We start from the raw sequence: 21,086 nt of genomic DNA on the forward strand, positions 1-21,086 counted from the left end.
TAAGAAGCCTATTAAACATCAAATTAGGTTATGATTTTACAAATTAAGCACCAAAACACCATGTTATACAACAAATTTGGCAGAAAAAGTAGTTCAATATGCAGGAATGCTACATATTTACAAATTTAGCACCAAAATATCACGATGTATTGAAAACATTGACTACAAAAATGCGTTGGATAATCCAGAACGTCCCTCTCACCCCAGGTTTTATCTTTGTGTTCACGTGGCCTGCCCTTGTTTTACTGTTTTTTGATTTCTTGATGTTGATGCATTTATTGTATTTTTAATGGTGCTATGTTATGTTGTTTTATATTTTGTTATATTGTATTGCTCTGGGCATGGCCCCATGTTAGCCGCCCCGAGTCCCCGTTGGGGAGATGGTGGCGGGGTATAAATAAAGTTTTATTATTATTATTATTATTATTATTATTATTACTGTAGTTGATGCTGCTGTTATTAATCCCACAGCCAGGTCTTCACTTTCCTACGGAAGGACAGAAGGAAGGGAGCCTGCCTGACATCACAGCCTCTGAGGATGCCTGCCATAGATGTGGGCGAAACGTCAGGAGAGAATGCTTCTGGAACATGGCCACACAGCCCGAAAGACATACAACAACCCTGTGATCCCGGCCATGAAAGCCTTCGACAACACACTGGCTGACATCACTTGGAAAGGCAGTTGTTGTTGACCCATATAAGATACTAGCTGTGCCCGGCCACGCATTGCTGTGGCAAGGTGGTGGTGGTATTGGTTAAAAATTGTTGCGTAATTTTTATTTGAGGTTATTTGCCATTTTTTATTAATTTTATTGTAAGTTATATTTTTATTTATTATATTTTATTATTTTCTTGTATTATTTTTAGTTATTTTCTGTTATTATAGTATTTTATTGTACTATTTTTTTTAGTGTTTTTAATTATTTTTTAGTGTTTATTATTATTTTTTATTGGGTTGCTCGGAGACCAAGTTGGAGGAGCTTAGCCTTCTAACTGGCAGCAATTGGATAAAAGCAATTATTCCTCTCCCTCTAATTAGGACTTTATTTTTCTTTTCTTTTTGTTGTATCAACCTAGAGGCGTGGATGATGGGTTGTGTTGTCAAATTTCGAAGTTGGGGGGCCTGTAGTTTTGTTGTTTTGTCGGTCGCCGTGATGCCATCACTCTTTTATATATATAGATAAAAGGCATGGGGCAAATTTCAGCCCTGTAAGTGTTTTGGACTTCAACTCCCAGCATTCCTGACAGCCTCAGCTTAAGCGGCTGAGGGGGAAAAGGAAAGGGCCTGAGGCTGTCAGGAATGCTGGGAGTTGAAGTCCAAAACACTTACAGGGCTGAAATTTGCCCCTGCCTGATATAGAGAGATCTATGCCTTGTAGCTGATCCACTGCACTACAATTCCCAGAATTCCCTCTCCTCCCAGAAGCCAGGGAAACTGAGGACAAACAACAATCCCCTCCCCCTCCCCTCCCCTCCCTCGCTCACCGGCGGCGCTGTAGGGGAATCCGCCGGGCAGGGGCGAGCTCTCGGCCAGCTCGAGGCGCAGCACCACCAGCGACACACTCATAGGGCCCGCCAGCGGAGGGCGCCCGGAGCGGCGGGCCCCGCGGCTTGGGACCGGGACCACCACCACCACTCTCTGCCCCGCGATTGTGAGCCACTTCCGCCTCTTCCTCCTCCTGGCCCCACGAACTTTGACTCCGCGAGGGCGGGGGGAGTGTTTGGCCGCATGCGCCGAGGGGGCGGGGCTACTCCCAACTGGGGGCGGGGCTCTCCACTAGCCCCGCCCCTCGACTGGTGGGAAGGGAAGTCCTGGGGGATCTCTCAGCACCAGGTAAGCAGCGTTGGCAGTTGGCACCATGGGACTTGTAGTCCAAGACATGTCAGGGCCAACTTGAGCATTCCCTCAAGCTTTTCCCTCCTTCTTTGGAGGCTGGATGGCCATCTGTCGGGGGTGCTTTGAATGCGATTTCCTGCTTCTTGGCAGAATGGGCTTCCCACCAGGTCTCTTCCAACTCTACTATTCTAGGATTTGTTTTGGACAGAGAATAATAATTATTATTATGTTGAGTGTGTGTGGAGAGAGACTCAGGGCGGATCACATTACACATATAGGCAAACACTCAATGCCTTATAACAGGGGTCTTCAAACTTTTAAAGCAGAGGGCCGGTCCACAGTCCTTCAGACTGTTGAGGGGCCAAATTATCATTTGAAAAAAAAAATACAAACAAATTCCTATGAACACTTCATGTCTTATTTGTAGTGCAATACAACAACAACAATTAAAGAACAATACAATATTTAAAAATGAAAACAATTTTAACCAACATAAACCTATCAGAATTTCAATGGAAAGTGTGGGCCTGCTACTGGCCAATGAGATAGTCAAGTTAATTCGGATTGTTGTTGTTGTTGTTGTGTGCCTTCAAATCATTTCAGACTTTGGGCGAGCCTAAATTATTTATTTATTTATTCATTTACTACATTTATTTACTACATTTATATCCCACCCTTCTCACCCCGAAGGGGACTCAGAGCAGCTGTATGTACATAGAATATATTATATTATTAGCATAGCACAATATTAATATTATATATTACTATATTGAATTATACCACTATACTGTAATATTATATGTAATATATAACATATAATTAATATTATTATATGGTATTATTATTAGTATTATGTTGTATAACATTATGATATTTTAAAATATTATATGTATATACTATATATTATATTATTAAAACTGATATAAAATATTATATTATAAAACTCAGGGCGGGGGCCAGGTAAATGACCTTGGAGGGCCGCATCCGGCCCCCGGGCCTTAGTTTGGGGACCCCTGCCTTATAACATAGAACAAAGACAAACAAACATAGGCTCCGAGCGGGCCTCGAACTCATGACCTCCTGGTCAGAGTGATTCATTGCAGTTAATTGCAGCTGGCTTGCTCTCCCGCCTGCCCTAGACACTTGGGAAGTGTTTGACTTGTGATTTTGTGATACGAAATCCAGCATGTCTATCTTGTTTGCTGTGTCATAAAATAATAATAATAATTATTATTATTATTATGTTGAATGTGTGTGGAGAGATAACTAGTTCCAGCACCAGTTTGGTACAGAGTGTTCTCTGAATGTTGGTGAACTACAACTCCCAGAATTCAAAAACAGCCCCAACTCCACCCCACTAACACGAAAAATAAAAATAAAAATGGCCAAAAGCTTGGTCCCATAACCAAGTTATAACCCTCTGGCTGTTAGGAAATGCTGGGAGTTGAACAGCCAGAGGGTTATAACTTGGTTATGGGACCAAGCTTTTGGGCATTTTTTTTTTATTTTTCGTGTCAGTGGGGTGGAGTTGGGGCTGTTTTTGAATTCTGGGAGTTGTAGTTCACCAACATTCAGAGAACACTCTGTACCAAACTGGTGCTGGAACTAGTTATCTCTCCACACACATTCAACATAATAATAATAATAATTATTATTATTATTATTTTATGACACAGCAAACAATATAGACATGCTGGATTTCGTATCACAAAATCACAAGTCAAACACTTCCCAAGTGTCTAGGGCAGGCGGGAGAGCAAGCCAGCTGCAATTAACTGCAATGAATCACTCTGACCAGGAGGTCATGAGTTCGAGGCCCGCTCGGAGCCTATGTTTGTTTGTCTTTGTTCTATGTTATAAGGCACTGAATGTTTGCCTATATGTGTAATGTGATCCACCCTGAGTCCCCTTCGGGGTGAGAAGGGCGGAATATAAATGCTGTAAATAAATAAATAAATAAATAGGACTGTGTAATGTATTATTATTATATAGTATGACACAGCAAATGAGATATATATGCTGGATTTTGTATCACAAAATCACAAATCAAACACTTCCCAAGTGTTTAGGACTGTGTGATTTATTATTATTGTTATTATTATTGTATGACACAGCAAACAAGATAGATATGCTGGATTTCGTATCACAAAATCACAAGTCGAACACTTCCCAAGTGTGTAGGACTGTGTGATGTATTTTCGGATGATGCGTGCAGATCCCAGTAGGGTGGCCTTTTGCAGTTGACAGATCGTAATTTTGTCAATGTCTATTGTTACCAAATGCCAGCTGAGATTAATATACTATGATAAAATCCTGGGTCGGTTCCAAAAAAGAACCAGGCCACATTGGCATGTTTTCGAACTGCTAGGTTGGCAGAAGCTGGAGCTAACAGCGGGAGCTCACCCCGTTCCCCGGATTTGAAGCTCCGACCTCTCGGTCAGCAAGTTCAGCCGCTCAGCGGATTAATCCGCTGTGCCACCGAGGACTCCAAGGATAACTAGCAGCCATCAATTCATAACTAAAGTGCCAAAGTGTCAACCTCAAAATCCTGTTTAAACATCCATGTTTTTAAGCTGGATCAGAAGGATCGGAGGGTGGGGGCTAATCTAATCTCCTTTGGGAGGGTATTCCAGAGCCGGGGAGCAACCACTGAGAAGGCCCTCTCTCTCATTCCCACCAACCGCACTTGAGATGGTTCTGGGACCGAGAGAGGGAAGTCCCCTGCTGATCTTAAAGCTCATGCCGGTTTATAAGAAGAGATATAGTCTCAGAGACAGGTTGTGCTCGAAGAGTATAGGGCTTTATAAGTAATCACCTGCCCCTTGAATTGTAGGCCAGTAGTTCCTCCTGATCCTCCGGGAAAGGCCCAGTGGCCAGGGGGGCTCGGCCTCGGTTGCCAAGCAAACCCAAGGAGGCTTGAGCCAAGGTCCAAAGTCCCTTCTGCTGGGAAGCACAGACACTGGGAGGGACAGAAGCAACAGGAGGGGGGGGGGGACAGCAGAGAGTGGCCACCCAAGGCCTGGGTCAGAAGGTGTGGTGGCCCACGACCCCTCAGGCATTGCTCTCTTCCTCTGCAGACACAGCCCAGGAGCATGGCAGGCGGAAGTCTTTTCCAAGCCCTTTGCAGCCCCCACCTCAGGAGATGGCGACTCCTCCGGCGGCCATGGCACACATCTCCCTACCCGGTTTCCCGGCGGGCTTTGGCCTCCTGTCCGTATAGAGCCGTGATCTTCGACATGGGGGGCGTGCTGCTTCCTTCGCCGCTGAGGGTGGCCGCAGGTGAGTCCGGCCCACCGTCTAGGGCTTTTCTCTACTGGAGCAGCCAAATACTATCGAGCTCCCAAAGGGAAATGCAGAATCTCTGTGTTGATTGCTTCACTTTCACCGTTGAGTAGTTTCTCCATTTTAATTGCTTGCTGAGTTCGCCGGCCACAGTCCCACCTGATAAGCTGAAATCCCGAGGAAAGAAAACCCAGGCTCCTGAATCCATGCAAACTCATGATGTCAGTAATTGGTTTGGTCTTGCTGTTAAGAGGAAGGTCGGAGGGCTGATTCAAAGTCCAAACAAGCCATTAAAGCCATCCATACTTAGAGGCCTTCTGAAACCACTCCGAGGCAGTGTAAGCGAGTAATAAAAGTCAATTGCAGCCACACTGGCCCATCAATAAAGAGCAAACACTGTTTCCAAGTGATGTCTGCCATGCTTGTTCTTTATATCTCATGCATCCCAGTGCTCAGAATGCCTTGGAGGGACTATTTCTTCAGCATGGCTTTCCCTTATTTTGTTTGCCCTTTAACCTTTCCGTATCAGGCTGGAATCTACACTGCCATATAATCCAATATCTGATCCCAGATTACACATTGTTCCTGGGTTAGAAATGTCATTTCGCAATTGGTTTTATCACAAAAACATGATAAACTGCAAAAACCTTGCACATGGAAAGGTTAAAAATGGAGTATTTTCATTACGGAAAATTACACAATTGCAAATTGTGGCAGCTTTCTGGAGTAGAACAACTACTTTCAAAATAAGTACCGCAGAATTAAACAGGAAATATGGAACACTTTCAAACCAGAAACAGAACATTTTTCAAATTTTGTTACATGGTGTTATCTGCTTTGAGTCTACACTGCCATATAATCCAGTTCAAATAATAATAATATAACTTTATTTTTGTACCCCGCCTCCATCTCCCCGAAGGGACTCAGGGCAGCTTGCATGAGGCCAAGCCCGAATGACACAGTTTAAAATGTAATACAGTAGAGTCTCACTTATCCAAGCTAAACGGGCCAGAAGAAGCTTGGATAAGCGAATATCTTGGATAATAAGGAGGGATTAAGGAAAAGCCTATTAAACATCAAATTAGGTTATGATTTTACAAATTAAGCGGCGAAACATGTTATACAACAAATTTGACAGAAAAAGTAGTTCAATACACAGTAATGATATGTTGTAATTACTGTATTTACGATTTTAGCACCAAAATATCATGATATATTGAAAACATTGGCTACAAAAATGGCTTGGATAATCCAGAAGCTTGGATAAGCGAGGATTGGATAAGTGAGACTCTACTGTACATTAAAATGCATCACAACAATATAAGACAGAATAAAACAACAACATTATAACGATATATCAAAAGGCATCGAACCAACGACCAATAACAATTTCACTTTATCAAAGCAGATAATCTGGATTTTATATGGCAGTGCAGTTGGGGCGTCAGTGGGCCAAAGCAAACCAACCAATTTGGGTTTAAATGCATACTAACAGCCTTGAGAGAAATCTTTCAACACTTCAGAATACAAGAGGAGCCATACCAAGGTTAGTAGATGACTGAATAAGGGTTGGCCGTCCGAAGAACCCCAGATTCTACTTTAAAGTATCACGACCCACTGCTGGTCTTGTATATTTTGTAGCTTCTGTGCTGCTTGATGAGGTTGTATGCGCCATTAGTAGACAGGACATATTTTGGATGCTTCCACATCTCTGTACTCCTTTTGAGAGACCCATGTTGGTTCTTGACCTCTCTACCTTTCTTTCTTTAGAATGGGAGCTCCGGCTTGGTGTCCCCCCTGGCACCATCAGGCAGGCTTTCATATCGGGAGGGGGCGACAGGCCCTGGATGAGGTACATGCGAGGGGAGCTGAGACCGGCCGAGTTTCTGCAGGAGTTCGGACAGCAGTGCTCCGGGATTGTAAGCCCATTTCACAGCTTGGTTTCTATCAGATGTACAAGGGCCCAGGCGGAGGGGTTAGTGTATGAAATCCATTAGATTACATGGAAAAAAGTGACAGGCCACAAAGGGCCTGTCTCATGGCTTTTGTGGGTTCTTGCAAGAGGAGAATCCACATTATCTTCTTTTTCCCCATACAAAATTTTTGACTGTCATTTTTTGCCTTTTTCCCCATAGGCCAATTCTTCTGTTCCTGTCGAATCCTTCTTTTCCGAATATACCAGTAGCCAGAATGCAGTACCCCTCCCGGTTATGATGGAAGCGATAAAGTGTATCCGAGCTGAAGGTCTCAAAACGGCTGTCCTGAGTAACAATTTCTATTTGCCGAGCGGAGAAAGTTTCCTCCCTCTGGACAAAAAGCAGTTTGATGTGGTGAGCTGACCATATGTAACAGAGACTCCCGCTTTTTAGGGAGGTTGGTTATCAAGGATATTTTAGTTGATGAATTAGGCAAATTTGAATCAGTGGAGTTTGGCAGATTTCCGTGTGAAGCACTTTTTTGGGCATGGATCCCTCCTTTGAGCCAGCATCTTAGAAGATGTATTTTATTTTTGGTGACAGAAGGGGATGCAGTACTTCTAAACTGGGGTCTGTTTTGCAAGTACTGTTTTTAAAATGCAGTTTTTTAAAAAATGAAACCAGGTCCAGTATTTCTGTGTTCTCCAATAATATGCTGTGTCCAGGTTGGTTCATCAAGTACCCTGCTATGACTGACTTCTCTTGTTGAATTAGTCTTACCAGACATCAAAGGAACTACTGACTGCAGAGGGAAACTGATGAAGAAACACAACAGATAAACTATCTGTGGACCCACTAAAAAATCCAACAAATGCTGTGTTAAGCAAAGGACAAGAGGGATCCTCTCACCTCTGCAGGAGTCTACTGTAGGGACCACCAAACACAGCATCGACCAGACACAAATCAAGGAACAGAACACAGAAATAGTGGACCACGCCAACACCCATGTCAGATTACACAGAGAAGCCAATGAGATCCACAAGCATGTGGACAATTTCAACAAAAAGGAGGAAACTATGAAAATGAACAAAATCTGGCTACCAGTATTTAAAAAACTCTAAAATCAAGACAGTACATAAAGAACAACACTCAGGAAACTGAAGAATTCCAGACAGGAAACAATCAGGGCCTGTTAACACCTCCCAACAAAGGATTCCTTCAGGCAGGAAGCAGCCAGGCTTTGAAGTTATTCAGTGCTAATCAAGCTGACCAATGGCAGCATTCCCACTTGCCTCAAACAGACAAGAGTTCTTTCTCCCACATTGGACAACCCCACTTGTTTAGTTTCCAACAGACTTCACAACCTCTAGGGATGCCTGCCATAGATGTGGGCAAAACGTCAGGAAAGAATGCTTCTGCTACATGGCCATACGGCTCAGAACACTCACAGCAACCCAGCTGAATAACGTTTTCCATCCCTACAGTTGATTTTGTAGTTGTCTGGTGGCTGAGGATGATGGGGAATGCAGGCCAACATATCTGGAAAGCACCAGGCTAGGGATTGCCATCATAAAGTGACTGGACCTGACTCAGGCCATGAAATGAATGGGATTTCTTAATCTCCCTTTGTACTAGTTCCATTGATTTAAATGGGTCAGCGGTGCTTGGGAGGAAAGTTGAATGTATCTTAATTCTTCCTCTGGACTGTGTCTTCTTGTGCTAGTTGGGGCATCCCCTCAGCATACAGCCTTGATCTCTGTGAACCATAATGCTGCAAACAGATGAACATGATGGAAGGAGTGGGAAGAATGCTGCATCCTTTTATCCACCTGTCTGCATGTGTTTTGTATTTTTATTCCTCCTTTAGATAATCGAGTCTTGCCGGGAAGGGGTGTGTAAGCCAGACCCCCGTATCTACAAAGTGTGCTTGGAGCGACTAGGGGTCCAAGCCAGGGAGTCCATTTTCTTGGATGACCTTGGGCAGAACTTGAAAGCTGCGGCTCAGCTTGGTATGAAAACAGTGAAGGTAAGACGTTGGGTGGGGCCGGGCAGTCAGTGTTAAAGCACATGCTTTGCTGTTCAACTGATAGTTCAGTTTTTAAGTGGTCTCCTGCTTTTCCTTGACCCCTGCCCTTGTCTCAGGTTGAAGACACAAACACAGCAATAGAAGAATTAGAAACACATTTGGGTTTCCCCCTGCGGTCCTCGGTACCTTATACATCTTCTGTGAGGCCAGCCATGGAGATCCCTAAGGAGCCTCTCCAAGACTACCTTGAAAGCATCTTGGGGACTCATGCAAAAGGTACTAGAGTCTATTTTTCCACTTTTTTGCAGTCTAGAGTCATTTCCAAGATTGTTGTGAAGATAAAGCCACTCTTGCTTACTGAATGCTTGGCCTCCAACTTTCAGGCTCTCTGGTGCTTCGACAGTTCAGCCATGGGCAGTCCAATCCAACATACTACGTAAAGTTTGGAGATCATCACTTCGTCTTAAGGAAAAAGCCCCCAGGCAAGCTGCTACCTTCTGCTCATGCTGTTGAGAGAGAGTTCAGGTGAGGGATTCCACAACACTTTGGGTGTTATTTCCAGCTGCAAACAATCCTTTTGGGGTGCCCTATGGAACTTGTCACCTTCCCTGGTTTTGACAAATGTACGTGCTCCCAGAAAATCCTTCCTGTCTTAATTCTCTCCTCCTACTCCTCCAGGGTTTTGAAGGCCTTGGCTCAGGCCGGCGTTCCGGTTCCCAAAGTCCTAGCCTTATGTGAAGATCCAAGGTGAATGTCTGTGTCTGTGTGTCTTTAAGAGCAGAGCAAGAGCAGAGCTGGCTTTCCCCTGGAAATTACTATTTATTTGATTTATTTCTATCCCGATTTCCCCCCAAAATGGGACTCAAAGCAGCTTGCGATGAAAATTACAAAACAACCACGCTAGAACAATATGCGGCACAACGGTTTGATACCTCTACTTCTAACACTGCTTTTAAGACATTGATTTAAATACATCTAAAATGCATATTATGTTTAAAAAGCATACCCATTTTATGTCCCCCTACCCCGACCAATGACAATCAGAAAACACATATTTCTGATGGTCTTAGGAACTTTGGCAGAGAAGTATTCAATGTTGGCCATGTAGGTAGTGTGCCAAGTTTGGTGCAGATCCATTGTGGGCTGAGTCCAGAGTGCTCTTTTGATTGTAGGTGAACTATAAATCCCAGCAACTACAACTCCCAAATGTCAAGGTCTATTTTTCCCAAAGTCCACCAGTGTTCACATTTGGCCATATTGAGTATTCGTGCCAAGTTTGGTCCAGTTCCATCATTGTTTGAGTCCGCAGTGCTCTCTGGATGTAGGTGAGCTATAACTCCAAAACTCAAAGTCAATGTCCACCAAACCCTTCCAGTATTTTCTGTTGGTCATGGGAGTTCTGTGTGCCAAAACTGGTTCAATTCCATCAGTGGTGGAGTTCAGAATGCTCTTTGATTGTAGATTAACTATAAATCCCATCAACTACATCTCCCAAATGACAAAATCAATCCCTGCCAACCCCACCAGTATTCAAATTTGGGCGCATCGGGGTGTTTGTGCCAAATTTGGTCCAGTGAATGAAAATACATCCTGCATATCAGATATTTACAGTACAATTCATCACAGTAGCAAAATTACAGTTATAAAGTAGCAATTAAAGTAATTGTATGGTTGGAGGTCACCACAACATGAAGAACTGTATTAAGGGGTTGCGGCATTAGGAAGGTTAAGAGCCACTGGTCTAAGCCCTCTCTCACATCCTCACCAGGCTCATACAGGGAGACAGGGGTTTTCAAATGTTCTGAAAGGGTTAGAGCTTCATAGCCGTGTTCTTGTATCATCCCAGCATCATTGGAACCCCATTCTACCTAATGGAGCACTGCGCCGGGCGGATCTTCAAGGATCCTTCTCTTCCAGGACTGGAAGCCAGGCAGCGGATGGAGATTTATACCGCCATGAACAGGGTCCTCTGTAAAATCCACAGCGTAGACATCCAAGTGGCCGGCCTTGAGGATTATGGGAAACATGGTACATGCATTCTCAGAGCTTTGATGCTGCTCCCTGCTGCTGAGGTGGGGCATATGTGGCCATCCCGATATTCCTGGACTGCATCTCCCATTGTACTGTGTTTACTAGGACTAATGAGAGCTGCAGTCCCCTAACATCTCAGATTGCAGAAAGCTCGCTTACTCAGAATTGTCTTTCATGCTGACCTTTCAGGGTTTTTTTTTTTTTTTGCTGCTTGAGCAGATTGATCTTGAACTGGAATGGAGGCACAAGGACCAAGGCTAGATTAGGACCCCAAACCTGGCAGCCTCCCTTAGGAAACAGCAGCCAAGGTTGTCCTTGACTAGACCACTCTCAGAGCTTGGAGAAGGAACTTGCTGCCAGGGACTTTGAGGACTTGTTCTCCCCAAAGGGTGCTTATTCCATTCCAGGCTGATAGATCTGAAACGTACTGTTCTTAGAGATTAGGTTTTGCTCAGTCACAGTGTGGGAATCGGAAAGGAGGAACAAACGCATCCATATTTTGGGGGGTAATTCACCAGTGACTCTAAAGGTGCTGGCAAAAGAAAATTCTAATCAGATTTTAAAATCTAGCCAATTCAGTGCAAAATGCTTATAAACAAGTTTAGATGTAAGTACAAGAAAACTGCCAGCTTTTCTCTGAGCCATGTTTTTATATACAGCTTCCTAGTATTGATATGGTTGCTGTAGAACGGCTTCCCACATAAGGGAATTTTTTATATCTATATTCGTTGCAGAGAAAACAACGTGCAAGGGAGAGAACTAGGCCTCCAGATGGGTTGGATGTTGACTGATAGAGTCTGCTATGGTGCCTAAGTTTCCTTTTCCTTCTTCCTCCCAATACTTGTTTCTCTTGTGTCATGCCTTTAGATTTCAAGCCACAGACAGGGACAGTTTTGTTTCTAATCTTTATGAGCTGCTGTGGGAGTCTTCTTGGCTGTTTACTTTGAATGAAATAACTGTTTCAGGTAACTACATCCAACGGCAAGTCCAGACGTGGAGCAAGCAATACCGTGCTACGGAGACGCACTCGATCCCAGCCATGGAGAGGCTCATTGAATGGCTCCCGTCCCACATGCCGGCTAGCGAGCGTCTCTCTGTTGTGCATGGAGACTTCAGGTATCCGTCAGCAAGCATCCTTGGCCATGTTGCCTCTTGTAGACAGATATGTATGGCTACAGTAGGATTAGCTTGAGTGGAATCCTGCTGTTTTTCAGTTCAGGCTTTGCTTGATGCATTGCTTACTCTGCCCATCCCTGAAAGCCATTTCTCCAGCTCTCCCGTCACCCTCCTAGTTTGCATCTTCCTACTGCTTCCTTTTGCAGGCTGGATAACCTGATCTTCCATCCAGAGAAGCCTGAGGTTGCGGCCGTGCTTGACTGGGAGCTGTCCACCTTGGGCAACCCTCTTTCGGACCTGGCCTATAACTGCGTGGCTTATTATTTGCCATCTCACTTTAGCATCTTAAAAGGTGTGTGTGCATTCTTTAGTGGGAGGAAGGCGACTCATCTGTTTAGATGAAACAGCCGGGGTGCGAATTAACGTATTGCTTAGGAAAGGTGGTTGAGTTCTGCAGAAAAGCCAACAGCACTGGGCCTCCCTTAGGGTTGGAAAGAGAAGATTCGGAGTCAGTGGTGGGTGCGGGGATGTATCCTGAAGTGGGTTGCTCTTCTATTTTGCTCTGATCCACCAGGACAGAGGTTTGCAGGACAACCAGCAGGGGGAGATATTTAAGGGAAGCTGAAACCAGTCCTGGCCCAGCAAGACTGGACAAGTGCTGGGCTGGTTGATCCTTCTGCAAACCTTGGCAAAGCATGCCTACATGGCTTCAAGTCGCCGTTCGGCTTATAGCAGCTCCATGAATTTCCTAGGACATCTGTAGGCAAGAAATCCTCTGAAATATAACCCATGGCAACTGGTAGGCATTGGCCATCCCCCATCCATGTACTGGCCCTGCTAAGTGTCCAAGATCAGACAGAAGATGGTATTTATTCCCTGCTAGAAAAACGCTGTTCAAGCCAACCTGCGACATCAGTTATCTCTGAGGTTCCTCAGGTTGACTTTCTCCCTCTCTGGGAGCTGTGTCTTCCTGGCCAATTCCATAGCAAACTGATCAAGAGCCGTGGACGCTGCTACCTTGGTTGTTCAAGAAGCTTAGGTTGGGCTGGAAAGGCCATGAGGACACCTAAGTCCTCCTCTTGGCCCAGCATCTTACTCCTGCCTTGTGTGTCCCCTCTTCATCCTTTGGCAGGTTTGAGAGACCATGATGTGCACCAATTGGGCATTCCCTCAGCAGAGGCTTACGTCCAGCTGTATTGCGACCAGATGGACATCCCTCCCATTGAGAACTGGAACTTCTACGTGGCCTTTTCCTTTTTTAGAATTGCCGCCATCCTTCAAGGGGTGTACAAACGCTCCCTTACAGGTGAGAGGACAAAATCATTTGGACCTAGAGTCTTTGGACTTGGTCATAGGGCCTTCTTCTTGTTATTTGCCAGGGTGGGAGACAGCGGTTGGACTACATTTGTTTGTTTCCTGAAGGCCAGGCCAGCTCGGCCACTGCCGAAAGCACTGGCAAGCAAGTGGAACTCATAGCAGACCTTGCCTGGGACTTCGCTACCAAAGAGGGATTCCGGGTCTTCAAGGAGCTCCCAACCTCCACGCCTCCTGCCAGACCATTCAGTACCTGGGCTGATCCAAGGCAGCTCCCAAAGAGACACTATTCCGGGGTGGCTTCCACTCCCAGCTCCCAGTTGATTGTCTCTCTGGATGGCCTCCCCAGCCGGGTCCAGCAGCTGCACCACAAGCTGAAGCGGTTCTTGGATGCGCACATCTACCCAGCTGAGCAGCTGCTGCGCAACTACCAGGTTTCCCCAGAGAGGTGGACACCCCACCCACTCCTAGAAGAGCTCAAGGCAAGTCCTCTGTATGGCATAAACAAAGCCCGACTTTCTGGCTGAGGATAATATAAGGCTATCAAGGTGTACGTAGGTAACCAGGGATAGTTTTGTGAGATCGTTTCCTTTCCAGTCTGGTTTCATTTGGTAGTGGTTGGAGTCTTGGGATTGGGAGATTGAGGTTCAAGTCCTGAGTCACAGAACCTGCTGTGTGGCTCTGTGCCTGACACAACATCTTTTTACTCCATTCAGGTTCGTTGGCTTACCTCCCCTTCCCCACTTCTCGTCCTTAGGAGAAAGCAAAGGCTGAGGGCCTCTGGAACCTTTTTCTGCCACTGGAGAGTGACCCTGAGATGAGATACGGAGCTGGCCTAAGCAACATGGAGTATGCCCACCTGTGTGCGCTAATGGGGACTTCGCTTTATGCTCCTGAGGTAGCTGCCTAGAGGCCCAACCTGGGCCAATTCAGAAACTCCTCGCAGCCCTCCCTCTTGGGGATGGTTGACTGGCCACCCTACAGCCTCAGGCCCACAGACTGAGAATGAGAGTTTCCCTTCTTCTCCCTCTGGTAGCTGTGACACTGAAGAGAACTGCTCCCTTGGAACAAGGATTGTTCCTCCTTTGTGCTTCACAGACATTTTCCATTTAGTCTGTTACTGAGGAGCAGCAGAGGAGAGATGCCATTCCCTTCATAGAAAGCCATTGACCATGCTGAGTCCCCTCTCTCCTCTTCTACCAAGACTGCTAACCAGCACTTCACTCCTTTTCCTAGGTATTCAATTGTTCTGCCCCAGACACTGGCAATATGGAAGTCCTCATCCGCTATGGAACAGAAGCCCAGAAGGCACATTGGCTGAAGCCTCTGCTCGATGGCAAGATCCGTTCCTGTTTTGCCATGACAGAACCACAGGTCAGTGGCCCCAGGTCAAGGAAAGTTGACATCTTCTCAAGGTGTGAGCAGAAGCCTTGATGGATTAGTCACACAGTCTTGGGTGGGATAGAAACATATATGTCTCTCTTCCTCCCATGTCCATCCTTATGACAACAATACTACTCCAAGGATTAGGGGAAAGGAACTTGACTGGTACTTGTATCATCTCGTAATTGGCATTGTCCGCATCCAGCATCTACTTCCAATTTTGACTTTTTTCTCTCTGCTGATCATAAATGTGGAGACAAAGATATATCTGTATTCATAGAATCATAAAATCCTAGAGTTGACCATCCAGTCCAATGCTTAAGGTGCTCACCAATGCTTTCTCTTTATCCTGGAATGAAGTGATGAGCGGAGTGCCATAAGCAGGGCTCCGTTGGGTGTTGAACATAGTTGATCATCCAACTATATTGAACATAGTCAGGTGTTTTAAATGGGATGTGCTGTTCTGGAAACAGTGTTCCATCTTTCTTCTAAATTAGAATCATAAAATCCTAGAGTTGACCATCCAGTCCAATGCTTAAGGTGCTCACCAATGCTTTCTCTTTATCCTGGAATGAAGTGATGAGCGGAGTGCCATAAGCAGGGCTCCGTTGGGTGTTGAACATAGTTGATCATCCAACTATATTGAACATAGTCAGGTGTTTTAAATGGGATGTGCTGTTCTGGAAACAGTGTTCCATCTTTCTTCTAAATTAGAGTGTGTTGCTTTCCTCAGGTTGCTTCTTCTGATGCCACCAACATTGAGGCTTCCATCGTTGAGGAGCAAGATGCCTATGTCCTGAATGGGCGGAAGTGGTGGATTTCAGGTGTGTTGCCAATCCTAGAGTTTGCCTTACTGCAGCTGGAATGCTATGATGCAAGATGTGGTGAAAGTACAGATGAATCAGCTAAGACTGTGGGCAAAATTGGTGCCCTTCAAGTAGTCATTAGGACACAATTCCCATCAGCCCTAGCCAGCTATGGGGTGAAGGATTACGGGAGTCACAGTGCGAGATTACCATGCTGGTTGATAGTTCCAGCATTAGGTGTTGATTATTCCCAATTAGTATTCTGGTTTCAGTTGAAGTTTAATATCTAGTATATTCTTGCGGGGTGAGAAGAGCAGGATAGAAATGAAGTTAATAATATTCTGGATTTTTTCTTTGTATTTTGTTCCAAAAATTCCTTGCTATTCTGCAGGTCCACCACATATGGTAAAAAGTACCTACATGGGCTTCACACTTCCAACATTTGTCTTGCATATTTGTATAAGATTTTGCTAACTTTTGGGGAGTTATGTACCATTGGTACATCATTTTGTACCAATTTTCCTTTAAGTCGCAGGCATATGTATATTTTAATTTATATTTCCATATTTTTCCCCAGTCATCCAGATTTATTATATGACCTTCATTAGCTGCCCATTTGACCATACACTCTTTTACTTGTTCTGTTTCTGTCGATTTTTTGTAAATATTTGTACATTTTTTCTGTTGGCATTATTTTGTCCCAAAAGGACTCTTTTTCCTTGAATCCTTTTTTAAAGTATAATATACTCTTAATTGTCTGAACTGAAACCAGGAAATGTTCTTGTATATTCACACCTCTCTTCTTGACAGGTGCCCTGGATCCTCGTTGCAAGCTGTGTGTCTTTATGGGCAAGACTGACCCCACAGCCCCAAGGCACAAGCAACAGTCGATGCTGCTGGTCCCCATGGACACACCTGGCATCACCGTCATCAGGCCACTCACCGTCTTTGGTGTGGATGATGCTCCAGGTGATGCCAAGCACTTGCTTCAAGGGTCTGCTGAAAATGGGGTGCAGGGGACGAAGTGGGAGTGATCTGCAGATCTCTCAAAGACTAGAGAGATTTACCTTTACAAAGGCTCTTTCCTTGGTTGCCAGTTACATATGGAACTAGGCCTCTTCTGGAAAGATGAGGTTTTACGTAGTTCCAGTTCATTCCATGGAGAGGTTGGTGTTATACAACCTTGTATGGGCTATTAATATATAATAATTATAACATATTGTATATACATATAATATTCATAGTATTATATTGTAATACGACATACTAATAATACAATATAATAATATTAATTATATATTATATTTTACATGTAATATTACTAATAATATTACTATATATTGATATAGTACAATATAGTAATTTATTGCCAGTATTGTACAATGCTAATAATATATTATTGTATGTAAATTTAATTTGTAAGCCGCTCTGAGTCCCCTTCGGGGTGAGAAGGGCGGCATATAAATGTAGCAAACAAATAAATATTAAACCTTTTGAGTGCCACAAGGAAAGAGTCTCTATACGTTGTGGGGCCCAAAAGATGACAAGGCCCTGGGACAGGATTAAGAGCTGCTAAAATTACTTCCAGAGGGTAGGAACCGTAGCTCAGCAGTTGAAGCACCAGCCTTGCCTACAGAGGCTGCTAAATTTGGCTTGTGGTGCCTCCGGGGCATCAGGAAGCAGATGATGGGGAAATCCTGGAGAGTTGCTGCCAGTCCTGGATGCAGTGGGGAACACCAGCAAATTATGTATCTCTCTCTCTAGCTGGCCATGGGGAGATCACCTTTGAGAACGTCCGCATCCCCAAAGAGAACCTCCTGCTGGGACCGGGCCGGGGTTTTGAAATCGCCCAAGGGAGGCTGGGCCCAGGAAGGATACACCACTGCATGAGGCTAGTTGGCTTTGCGGAAAGAGCGCTGGCTCTCATGAAGGAGCGGGTGAGTCTCTGGACTGCCTTTAGAAATCATATTGCGTCTGGCTTTTAGTCCATGCGAGCGCTCTTATCTGGCACATTCCGCATTCCTGTTCCCGTCTGCAGGTTTCCTCCCGAGTAGCCTTCGGAAAGCCACTGGCAGAACAGGGCACCATCCGGGCAGGTGTTGCTGAGTCACGCATTGAGATTGAACAAGCCCGTCTCCTGGTCCTCAAAGCAGCCCACCTCATGGATACAGTTGGGAATAAGGTATTACTCTGAAAATAGCAGCATGTCCCAATTTGGGGAGGGGGGTGAAAGTGAGCATTCTGACACCTGGGTGCAGTGGGCACAGGGAACTTCTGCCTTGCACACAGGAGAGGGGCTTCAAGGCTGGACTGTTCTAACCTCTCTCTAGGCCAAGGGGTTGGATCTGGGCCAGAGAGGCTCCCAAAGTAGCAATGAGGGTTTTTTTCTACACAGTGGAAGTGAGACAGCTCCTCTACCAGCCATCATTTTAAGTATTCATTTCACATTTGTGATTTTCCCCTCCTCCACCATGGCACCAGATCCCACTGTGGGAAAGCAGGAATAGCGGGTGGGCCCTGTTTTTTTCCTCAAGTGCCGAAGGGATGATTACACAATGCACCTGCATTTCTTTTCCCATTTACCTCCCAAGTATCTTGAAAGTATCATATTTTCTGAATTAAACATATTGGCACATGAGGTGGCATAAAACTCATTTTGGAAGGCCGGTTGGGTCCTCCTCTTGACATGCATTCAAAAAACCCTGGAAAGACTTTGCCTGCATCCCACCATTTGATTTTATCTCACCCCTGCCCAGGGAGCAGCTCTTGAGATTGCCATGATCAAAGTGGTGGCTCCAAACATGGCTCTGCGAGTCATCGACCGAGCAATCCAGGTGAGTATTTCCAAGGCTGGCCTATCGCCTCTCCCCAAAGGATGATCATTATTCTTCTATTTATCTCTATTCTACCTTTTGCCCCTATTCAAGACTCCAAAGTGTTTTACAACCGGGTTGCTGTGAATTTTCTGGGCTGTCTGGCCATGTTCCAGAAGCATTCTCTCCTGACGTTTCGCCCACATCTATGGTGGGCATCCTCAGAAGTTGTGAGGTATGTTGGAAATTAGGCAAGTGGGGTTTATATATCTGTGGAAAGTCTGGGTTGGGAGAAAAAACTCTTGTCTGTTTGAGGCAAGTGTGAATGTTGCAATTGATCACCTTGATTACCGTTTAATGGCCTTGCAGAGAAAGTCTGTCAGCTTCTTACCTGTGGGAATCCTTTGTTGGGAGGTGTTAGCCCACCCTGATTGTTTCATGTCTGGAATTCCCCTGTTTTCAGAGTGCTGTTTTTTATATACTGTCTTGACGAAGCGTGTGGACAATTTCAACAGAATGGAGGAAACCATGAAAATGAACAAAATCTGGCTACAAGTATTTAAAAAACTCTAAAATCAGGACAGTAAATAAAGAACAACACTCTGAAAATGGGAATTCCAGATATGAAACAATCAGAGCCAAATAACACCTCCCAACAAAGGATTCACCCAGACAGGAATCAGCCAGGCTTTGAAGTTGCAAGACTTTTCGATGCTAATTAAGGTGATTAATTGCAACCTTCAGACTTGAGTTATTTCTCCCACGCTGGACCTTCCACAGATATATAAACCTCACTTGTTTAGTTTCCAACAGACCTGACAACCTCTGAGGATGCCTGCCATAGATGTGAGCGAAACATTAGGAGAGAATGCTTCTGAAACATGGCCAGACAGCCTAGAAAACTCACAGCAACCCATGAAAGCTTTTGACAGCACAATGTTTTACAACCATTTCAAAAAAGCACATTATCAAAAGTTCACAAAATCCCAAAATTAGAAGACACCCTTCCAAAAATGTAAAGCAAGTTTAAGTGTAAACTATTCAAACATGCAGTTGTTTTTAGCTTGGATTCTCCATCCTTTCCTTTATATATGGGGTGTGTTTTCCCCTAACAGGCCTTTGGGGCAGCGGGACTCAGCAACGACCAGCCCCTGGCACTCTTCTTTGCCTGGGCAAGGGCCCTGCGCCTGGCCGACGGCCCCGACGAAGTCCACAGGGAAGCCATCACTAAAATGGAACTGAAGCGTTAGATGGGGTGTGATATGTTCCCAGCAGCTGCAGTTGAGAAATGCACAGAAATGATGTCTAGGAGCTAAATGAACCAAGATTAGCGTGTCTGTGTATAGGTGTGTGTGTCAAATGTTCCTCATTGCTGATGATTCCTCTGATTGTGGGGGAAGGAGAGTCACACCATTTGAGGCCTCATGCTGGGCAAGAGGCCTTGTACATTCCCAGGTTCATCCACTATAATAAAACTACCAGACTCACTGCGTATCAATCAATACACCAGGGACGTGCCTTAATTTTTCTTGGACATTAAGCCAAACTTTAGGTATCAGAAAACCCTCCATTACCTTTGCGGTGTCTCGACTCCTGCATGGGAAGAAGACCCTTGCGTTGGCTCTGCTTTGGGCATCTGGATGGCGGGTAAGGAAAGAAGGCGGCTGTGGGGGTTCTCTCTGCTTTGTCAAGGTTAAAGGCCCGCTCGCCCTGACCGGCAGCACCGGCGGGTTTGCTGTTGCTGCTGTTGGGGCGGCAGCACTTCATTCTCTTACTGTAAAAAAGAATGGGATTTATGGCTAAGAGACTGCTTTTGAACTGTTGTATGACACTGTTACATAAACAATGCAATAAACATTCAGTGACCCTTGCCTGTATTTCTTGTCTTCAATGGGATTCGTGTTTCTCTTTTTTTTTTTTTTTTTTTTTTTTTTTTTTTAATTTTTTTATTGTTGTTTCGTCATCTTATCCCACTCGTGTTTCTCGACTAGGACTAGGCAGTTTAACCCACTGCACCACCAGAGTCTCCTATGACATAGTAATAATAATAATAATAATAATAATAATAATAAAACTTTATTTATACCCCGCCACCATCTCCCCAACGGGGACTTGGGGCGGCTTACATGGGGCCATGCCCAGAACAATACAATATAACAAAATATAAAAGAACAAGATATTATACAATACTAATAGTATAATATACTGGTACTGTACTATACATATTGTGGTATAATAATATAGTACAATATAATATATATTAATATAACAAACTTATGTTATATATTACATGTAATACTACTAATAATATTGCAGTCTAGTGGTATAGTACAATCTAGCAATATATAATACTAATATTGTGTTATGCTAATAATATAATGTATTGTATAGACATATGATATTGATATTAATGTTATAATGTAATACAATAGAATACTAATAATAATATACTTGTATATTATATATTACATGTAACATTACTAATAATATGGCAGTACAGTGATATAGTACAATCTAGCAATATATAATACTAATATTGTGCTATGCTAATATATAAGATTG

General features: G+C 44.3%; 2 protein-coding genes across 3 annotated transcripts in view; one reads left to right on the forward strand and one right to left on the reverse strand.

Annotated features, from left to right (window-relative positions):
- Positions 1-21,086, reverse strand: part of brap (BRCA1 associated protein) — a 61,551-nt gene that overhangs the window by 19,660 nt on the left and 20,805 nt on the right. Inside the window, exon 3 of one of the 2 annotated variants that reach the window (XM_062958392.1) lies at positions 20,099-20,298. In XM_062958392.1, coding sequence (XP_062814462.1) covers positions 20,099-20,291 — 193 coding nt within the window. In that variant the 5' untranslated portion in view covers positions 20,292-20,298. Of the gene's footprint in view, positions 1-1,485; positions 1,701-20,098; positions 20,299-21,086 lie in introns of those variants that run through there. The other variant, XM_062958393.1, reaches the window with a different exon arrangement.
- Positions 1,715-20,394, forward strand: acad10 (acyl-CoA dehydrogenase family member 10). Its single transcript, XM_062958391.1, has 21 exons — positions 1,715-1,834; positions 4,915-5,116; positions 6,890-7,038; positions 7,255-7,449; positions 8,903-9,061; positions 9,178-9,337; positions 9,445-9,586; positions 9,740-9,808; positions 10,908-11,089; positions 12,058-12,208; positions 12,415-12,560; positions 13,341-13,514; positions 13,631-14,004; positions 14,280-14,420; positions 14,759-14,896; positions 15,639-15,729; positions 16,522-16,680; positions 17,476-17,648; positions 17,750-17,893; positions 18,468-18,545; positions 19,640-20,394. Exons 1-21 carry the CDS (start codon positions 1,730-1,732, stop codon positions 19,772-19,774), a joined length of 3,267 nt encoding a protein of 1,088 aa, XP_062814461.1. The 5' UTR covers positions 1,715-1,729; the 3' UTR covers positions 19,775-20,394.

The sequence above is a fragment of the Anolis carolinensis genome, chromosome X (assembly GCF_035594765.1).
Source record: "Anolis carolinensis isolate JA03-04 chromosome X, rAnoCar3.1.pri, whole genome shotgun sequence".
Classification (NCBI taxonomy): Eukaryota; Metazoa; Chordata; class Lepidosauria; order Squamata; family Dactyloidae; genus Anolis; species Anolis carolinensis.

Excerpts from the sequence above, each read along its gene's own strand:
- acad10 (XM_062958391.1), top strand. The coding sequence starts at position 1,730 with ATGCGCCGAGGGGGCGGGGCTACTCCCAACTGGGGGCGGGGCTCTCCA. Across the intron at positions 9,338-9,444 it reads CTTGGGGACTCATGCAAAAG|GCTCTCTGGTGCTTCGACAG; the intron begins GTACTAGAGTCT and ends TCCAACTTTCAG. Across the intron at positions 9,587-9,739 it reads GCTGTTGAGAGAGAGTTCAG|GGTTTTGAAGGCCTTGGCTC; the intron begins GTGAGGGATTCC and ends CTACTCCTCCAG.